At 44.9% G+C, this 8,555-nt stretch overlaps 1 protein-coding gene across 1 annotated transcript in view; it reads right to left on the bottom strand.

The window, feature by feature from the left end:
• The window catches only part of PSD2 (pleckstrin and Sec7 domain containing 2), a 117,489-nt gene that overhangs the window by 9,847 nt on the left and 99,087 nt on the right, over positions 1 to 8,555 (bottom strand). Inside the window, exons 8-11 of the mRNA XM_023524507.1 lie at positions 8,343 to 8,455; positions 7,591 to 7,649; positions 1,200 to 1,289; positions 49 to 92 (exon numbers count right to left, since the gene is read on the bottom strand). Coding sequence (XP_023380275.1) covers positions 49 to 92; positions 1,200 to 1,289; positions 7,591 to 7,649; positions 8,343 to 8,455 — 306 coding nt within the window. The remainder of the gene's footprint in view (positions 1 to 48; positions 93 to 1,199; positions 1,290 to 7,590; positions 7,650 to 8,342; positions 8,456 to 8,555) is intronic.

Below are 8,555 nucleotides of genomic sequence, written 5' to 3'. Positions count from 1 at the left end.
TCCCAGTGATTCAGTCTCCCCATAGCTGTGCCCATGGGCACTACTCACATGGCCCATTCTAGCTTTTCATTCTTGATGGAGTTGTAAAGGGTCTGGAAGAGGGGTAAAAAGAGAAAGAGGAGTTCTGATAAGAAACTAAAGAAATCCCCATCTACCTCTAGCAATGTAGATGTAGCAAGGAGGTACTTTTCAGCCAGTGGGGCAAAGTGAGTCTTTGATTCATACTTGTTTGTTGCATGAATGAGTTAGTGGGAAATAGGATGGTGGATGATTGAGTAGATGACTGGGTGGATAGATTTGAATATAAGTGAGTAAATGGGTTGGTGGGAAGGTGGATGGGTGGGTGGATATATGAATGGATGTGGAGTGTGTTGGGGAGTGTTTAGGGGTGCAGGGAGTGTATGTGTAGGTGATGGGTGAATGGGTAGGTGTATGAACAGGTAAATGATTGAGCTCGTGAGTGGGTGGATGAAAGGATAGATGCATGGGAGGCTGGGTAGGTTGGTGAATGAATAGATGGGGAGAAGTGGGCAGGTGGGTGGTGGGACTGGGATTATTTTATCTCACTTACAGATACATTTTTAATGAGTGCTCCTTGATGATGAAGATAATTATAGTAAAAAGAGTGATGGAGACAATTTTTTAACCTACAAACTCACTATCTAACTGCCCATCTGGTATCACCAGCTCCTTCAAACCCACTATCTAAATTTGAACCCTCATCATCTACCCCCGAAAACCTGCTCCTCCTTCTCCAAAGCCAAGAATTTAGCAGGCATGAAAGGCCAGAGTTCTACCCTGTGCTTCAGCCTCAAAAGAAAACTAGATTCCCTTAATTCCTGGTGATGTTGAATGAACGAGTGGGCTTTTCTCTGTGGTGGTGCTGGTGGTGCTGGTGGTGGTGGTGGTGGTGGTGGTGGTAGTGATGGTAGTGGCAGCTGTGACAATTGGCTGATTACCATGACAGCAATAATGACAATATAGCACTAAAATCACACAAAGCCTACCCCTCTGCCTAACTCAGAACACTTAACAGTGAAATGTGGAGCTGGATGGTCTCTAACTCTGTCCCAAAGTCATGGTGGCCCTGATCTCAGTATTAAGGATCTGGAAGATCAGGATTGAGTGTGGCTGAGACCTCTCTCCACTCTACCCACCCCTGCCATAGCTAGGGGCATGGAGACCTTAGCAGGTTGTACCTTCAGCAGGTCTTTGGCAAAGTCTTGGCCATCATTCAGCTGGTCCAAATTGGCAATGAACTGCTGGCAGGACATCTTCTTGCCGATGTTCTGTAATGGAGAAATGGTTTTGCTTGAGAGTAGGGGTGGAGGCTGGTGTGGTTCCCACACCCTGCCCTGCCCAGCCAGAAGGGGTGAGGCAGCATCATGGGCAGGAATGGAAAACACTGCCTGTCTTTCCTTTTGTCTCCAAGAGTTTACAAAATTCTTTTTTACATTCAAGATTCTATTTGATCATCAAGCATCATGAGAGGTTGGGGTTCTCCTCAAACCCAGATGAAGAAGTCAGGTTGGATGAAGTATTATAATAGTTGACATTTGACAGGTGCCTATATGTTCCTGGTATTGAACTTGACATGCATTATTTCGTTTCCTTCTCACAACAAGGAGGTGAGATGGGTGTTGTTATTATCCCAACTGACAGGTAAGGAAACAGGTGCAGGAAGGTGAAGTGATGTGCCCATGATCACACAGCAAGGAAGTAGAAAGGCTGAGTGTGTCTGACACCAAAGTCCATGCTCTCACCCGCTACTCCATGGTTAACTCTCCCAAGGTCACACAGCACCAGGACTTGAACCCAGGCCTCTTGGCTCCTGAGCAGAAGCTCTGTGTATTCCGTCACAACTGTCTCACCCTCTCACCTGTACAGAGGGGCAGCAATACCTCCAAGAGGTAGATGAAGTGAGGGAGAGTTTGGTCTTATGAAAATCAAAAATCAATTTCACCAACACATATGGGTACCCCATGCTGAGCTGCGCTGGCACCAAGGGAACCCAAGCAGATGGTTTTACTTCAGGAGGTACAAACAGACGAAATGCTAGGAATGAATGTACCCCCAAGTTCTGCCTTCTTTTTTAACCACTGAAGAGCAAAGGGAGTCCAGCCCTCTGAACCCAACACCTGATACTTTCAGACTCTCCTTGCAGTATCCATATTTGAGGAAATACTGGATGGCACTCCATCTTTGTAAAGACAAAAACCCTTGAACATCAGATACTTATTGGTGTAGGATTTTGTGGATTTAGGTTTGCTATAAGGCAGTGTTTCCCAAGATTTACCTACCGATAGAAACAGGTATTCCCCAACACAGGATTTCATAATCAAATAAGTTTATTTACATGTTTCAGAGTCTTTAACATGCTTATGTGTGTTGGGTGTCTCCAAGGCAAAGATCCCACGCACAATTTCCCAAATTTATTAACCTTGGCACCCTCTCAGCAAAGAGAATCTCTGATCATGTAGGACACTCACATACCATAGAAAATAACTCAGAAAACAATATAAGGCTTTAAAAGTAGTTGACAAGCAAGAATTTTCTACATCTTTCCAAAGGCTTCAGGAGAAAAAATCCTATGTGTGCCTTGATATAGTATGTTTTGTATGTTTATGTGTATAAATTATATGCACATGTATGTATATGCATACATAGCCATTTACATGTGCATTCATAGTAGAAGATTATGAGGGCAATATTGATAATACTGTCTGAGTTCCACACACACTGAATGGCCCCCAGCCATCAGTCAGGAGTGCAAAATCAAAAAATAACCAGGCAAGCTTTTTAATCCTAGTAACAACAGACTATATCACAGATGAACCTTCCAGCAAGGCAATTTGCTGGTCAAAATATTAATAAAACATCTGAGTAAAGGCATTGGAGAAATATAAAAGCAGTGAAGACTTCAAAGGTAAAGACCTTGCTAAGAAGGGAACTATGGAGAGGTGAGCCCCACAAGGAGCAGTTTTTCTCCCTGAAGCATCTGCCAGTTCACAAGCAATGGCCAAAAGGCTGATCGACTGAGTGGTCTTATAGGACTGAGAACAAAAATTAGAATTCAGGGCCCACCAGGGACAAGGGGCCCTGGGAAACAGCCCAGTCATACTTCATCAAAAAAGCTGAAATTAAGAAAGGAAATACTAAAGGGAGTTCTTTAGACAGAAGGAAAATTATCCCAGATGGAAGCATAGAGAAGCAGAAAGAAATGAAGAGCAACGAAAAAGGGGCCAAATCTAAATGAATATTGATTGTGTAAAGCAATAATAATAAAGTTTCCTGGGGAATAAAATATAGAGGGAGATATGATAGGCAAAAGCATGATAACAGTAGTATATAAATTGAGAGGACAAAAAAAGAAAAGAAAATAAATTGAGAGGGCAATAAATAGAGTTTAAGTGTTTTAAGCTTATTTCATTGCTCAGGAAGTAGTAAAAGTACTTTAATAAGTCAAAGATGCATAGTGAAAACCACAAAGAGAATTCTAAAAACAAAATGCACAACTAACAAACTGAATTCCAAAAAATACTTAAATAATCCAAAAGTAAGTAAGAAAGAAGGGGGAAAAAACAGAATAGATGTCAAAGAAAAAACAAATAGTAACCTGGTACGTTTAAACTCAAATATATTAGTAATTCATTAAATCGTCAAATAAAAAGGCAAAGATTATCAGACTTGATTTTTTTTTAAAGTATATGCTACAAAAGATACATCTTAAATGTAAGGGAACAGAAATCTTGCAAGCAAAAGAATGGAAAAATATATAAATGCATATAACATTTATATATAAATATATAACACTAACAAAAGAGCTTCAGTATAATCACACTAATATCTGACAAAATAGACTTGAAGGCAAGCAGAGTCTTGATAAAATATTTGCACATCAGTGTTCACAGCAGCACTGTTCCCAGTAGCCAAAAGGTAGAAGCATCCAAATATCCATCAGCAGGTGAACATATAAACAAAATATGGTATTTGTATATAATGGAATATTATTCAGCCTTAAAAAGGAAAGAAATTCTAACACATGCTACGACATGGATAAACCTTGAGGACATTATACTAAGTGACATAAACCAGTCAGAAAAAACAGAAATTCTATATAATTTAACTTATAAGCAGTATGTAGAGTAGTCAAATTTCACAAAGACAGAAAATGAAATGGTGGCTGCCAGAGGCTGTGGGGAAGGAGATGGGGAGTTATTGTTTAACAGGTATAGAGTTTCAGTATGGGAAAAGAAAAATTCTGGAGAGTGTTTACGCAACCATGTGAATAGCCTTTCCACTACTGAAATATACACTTAAAAATGGCTAAGATGGTAAATTTTATGTTATGCATATTTTACCACATTTTTTAAATAAATTTTTAAAAATTAAAAATAATAGGCAAAGGATTTGAAAAGACATTTCTCCAAAGAAGATATACAAATGTCCAAAAAGCTCATGAAAAGATATTCAGTATCATTAGTCACTAAAGAAATGCAAATCAAAACCAAAACCTACCTACTAGGATAGCTATAATTTCAAATAAAATAAAATAAAATGAAATAAAATAAGTGTTGGCAAGGATATGGAGAAACTGGAACACTCATACATTGCTGGTGGAACTTTAAAATGGTTCGGCCACTGTAAAAAACAGTTTCACAGTTCCTCAAAGAGTTAAACATAAAATTACCATATGATCCAACTCCCAGGAAATGAAAATGGGTATTCAAACAAAACTTGTACACAAGTGTTCACAGTAACATTATTCACCGTAGCCAAAAGGTGGAAACAACCCAAAAGCCATCAACAGATGAATGACTAAGCAAGGAAAGCATATCTGAGCAATGGAATATTGCTCTGCCATAAAAAGGAATGAAATTCTTACAAGTGCTATAACATGGATGAACCTTGAAAACATTATGCTAAGTGAAAGAAGCCAGACACAAAATACTACATACTGTATGATTCCATTTACATGAAATATCCATAACGGGCAAATCCATAGAGACAGAAAGCAGGTTAGTAGTTGCCGGGGACATGAGGGAGGAAAGAATGAATGACTGCTAACAGGTACAGGGTTCCCTTTTGGAATAATGAGAAGGTTCTGGAACTAGAGATTAGTCATGGTTGCACACCACTGAATTGCATACTTTAAAATGGTTAAAATGGTAAATTTTATGTTATGTGTATTTTACCACAATAAAAAAAATTGCCAAGGAGATACAGGATTTTTACAGTACGATTCAGAGATTTGATCTTATAAACATATATGGGATATTATAAGCAATAACTGCAGTATACACTTTTATTGCAAGTCCACATGAAACATCTACTAAAATTGATCTTTTTCTGGACAGAAACATAAGACTCAACAAATGGCAAAGAAATGAAATCATTCCAAATAAGTTATCTGATTTAAAATATATTAATAACAATGACCAGGCAAAAAGGCATGTGCCCAGGAAAGAAAAAAAAAAAAAAAGACAAGTACCTGGATCATTCCAAAGCCCAAGGGAGGTGGATAAGTTGGGACCTCTGCGTTCCCAGCTCTTCTTTCCCCCTGCCACCCCCATTTGGATCAACGGGGCCTCCCAGCCTGCCCTTGACCCTTGAACCCATTCCCACAGCCTCTGTCTCCCAGCAAAAAAGAGTTATGGCCATCCCAGCCACAGACCCATCCCCAGGCCTGGGATGTCTGAGGAGAGAGTGTGAGGGGAGGAAGAGAAGAGAGAAGCACAAAGCAGGGGACGCTGCTTCCACGAGGGTCCTTTGGGGAACTCGCACTAACTCCAACAACCAGACCTCAGGCTAGGGGCTTTACTAGTGCTATCTCCTTAAGCCTCACAGGGACTGTGCAATGAGGGAAACTGAGGCTTAGTGAGGTGAGTAACTTGCCCCAGCCCACACAGCTATCAGTGTGGAGAAACACAGAGCTCTCCCACTGGCACCCCCCGCTCCTGATAGTCAAGCAAGCCTGCCTTCCAGAGAGAAAGACAGAATTCCCAGTGTCTCTTGGCCACTAGTGTGGACAACCCTGCCCCACCCACTTCCGAACCATGAAGGTGTTGATGTTTCCCTTCAGTGGGGGGCATTAATGTGGGGCCAGAGCAGCCAAGCTTGGGGTATTCTCTGCCTGGGGGTTCGCTGAATAGTGGCTGTTGCCCGCTGAGCAGCTCTTAGCCATGGGGAGGGGCATCCAGGGCTTGGCACAATAGTGCCTGGGTCCTGAGATTGCCCTCAGACCCGGTCAAGGGTGGGTGGGGATGGGGAGATGGAGGGGTAACGCTTCTCTCAGGGTGCACTAGCAACACCCGCTCTCCATAAACAAAGTGAGCCAGTCTTGAGGGAACATGAGCTTCTAATGGGTGTTAGCTCCGGTGGCATTCCCATGGCGTACATACATCTTCCCAACCATCCACACTCAGGCCATGAGCCCAGGTGGATATAACCAAAGTTATCACATGACTACTCTTCCTGCCAAGGTCACTGAGGCTCTCACCCTACCCAGGCCAGGTGCCCCAGTGTGCCCATGCCAACTCATGCTGCTATCAGCCCGTGGCCTTCGCATTCTTGACCTTGCAGGGATCTGTGGACTGAGCCTTCAGGCTCTCCCTTCTTTACATTTTAAATAAAATCCTTCCTTCAAGCCAGGCCCTACACTTGGTGCTACGTGTATTACCTCTCGGTCCTCCCCAGGACCCTGTGTGGAATCACTACACCCACCTCACAAATGCAGAACCTGAGACCCAGAGAGGACCTGTCTCCTGCCCAGGGTCACACGGCTAAAACATGGAGCTGAGAATAGGATCTGAAGTCAGATCTATTCCAGTTCTTTCTTCCACCCTACATGCCCTGGGTAACTCTGGAACCAGACACGCTGGCCCGTTGTCCCAATGAGTCACTGAAATATCCCCAACCCAGCAGGGGGCTCTGATGACCTCTGGGTGAACAATGATAGGGCAGTGATTGATGGGACCAGACGCAGTGATGGGGGACATGGAAGGGGAACATAGAGATGGGGTCTAGGCTCACAGGGCATGCACACCAGTAACTACACTTACCACCTGAGGGAGGGCAAGGAGCCCAAAGAGGGGGTCCCCGGAGCAGACGGAGGGAAAAGAAGGAGTTATTGAGTTACAGCAGCATTGAGACAGCCCAGGGCTCGGACCAGACACAGCCTCATGGCCCACCCAGGCACCCATATGTCACTTCACTGTCTGCCTAGGGCGTGGCACTTCAACAGGCCACATTCAAGCTCATAGGAAGAGGGGTGGAAGAGCACATGATCTTTTAGCAACATCTGGCCTGGACACGACTAGGAGCGTGCATTTTACTTTGCACATTCCAAATTCCCGTGTGCCTAAGCTGTCCTCACTGCCCTGCTGGGATGGGGATCCAGGCAGACCTCAGGTGGATAAACGAGGGCAGGACCAAGTCTAGATGCCAAGCTGCTCGGCTCCCAGGTCTGCTAAAAGAAGCATGGCCACTGAGCAGGGGGTCTCAGGAAGGGGGCTGGAGAAAGGGCTGGTCTCTGGACGACCTGGGTGGGTCAGTGAAAGGACACGCCCCCTCCCTACCTCCCCAACTCACATGTCCGTGCAGGTCCGTGTTGAGAAGCATCAGGGCACAGGTGAGCGTGTGAATCCCATCTAAATCAGAGATGATGGCACCCTCAGTATGAGGACCCACTCATTCCCACCCCAGCCATACACAGCCAGCCTAGAGGCCTTGGAGACAGGAAGAGGCCAATCACCTGCCAAACACACCTCAGGGCCCGGGGTCTGAGCAATGTTGCCTGCCCCACCCCCACTGCAGCACTGGAGTCACTTGCCTGCCCTCAGAGAACACCTGGCCACCCTGGGCCTGCTCTAGCCCAGACTCCTGCCTCCTGTGGCCAAGCTTACATTGAACTTCAGACCCAGAAATGGCTCTAGGTCCCAGGCCATGGCCTGCATCTCCTCTAAAAACCTCCTAGTCCCCCTGTCCCTGGGACCCAGGTCTACCCATAGGGCAAGTCCTGCCCCTAAGAGGACCCCAGCCCAGACCCCCACACCAGGACTCCCACCACACTGAGAACTGGCATTGTGACAGGGGACCTGGGAGAATGAAGACTCAAAGGATTGAGTATAGGATGGAGGACTTTCAGGCATGGGGAACGACAGTGGGCAAGCCATTTGGGAGGTTGCTTGCCCAGCAGACAGATCCATTCCTTGTGCCAGACTTTATTCACTCAATGTTTATTGAGCAGGACAGAGGTAGCAGGTGGCCCAGGGGCAGGAGGAAGCTGGAGTCTGTCTGGGAGGGGTTAGGTGAGTCAGGAGGAGTGGGGAAGGTGACCATACCTTCTGAGGTGCTGTCAGCAGGGTTGCACTGGCAATACCGGTGGGAGAAGTGTGTAAGAACTCGCTCGCGTTCCTGTGTCTCCCCCATCAGCGGGAAGGCCTTCAGGAAGGTTCTGAAGGGCAATTCAAGGATGCTGAGGACCTCCCAGAGCCTCTGATCCGTCTGGGTACTCACTTAGTGTAGGAACCCCTGACACACACACACACACACAC

Source organism: Pteropus vampyrus, unplaced genomic scaffold (assembly GCF_000151845.1).
Source record: "Pteropus vampyrus isolate Shadow unplaced genomic scaffold, Pvam_2.0 Scaffold470, whole genome shotgun sequence".
Taxonomy (NCBI): domain Eukaryota; kingdom Metazoa; phylum Chordata; class Mammalia; order Chiroptera; family Pteropodidae; genus Pteropus; species Pteropus vampyrus.
This window is presented reverse-complemented; position numbering and strand designations above follow the sequence as displayed.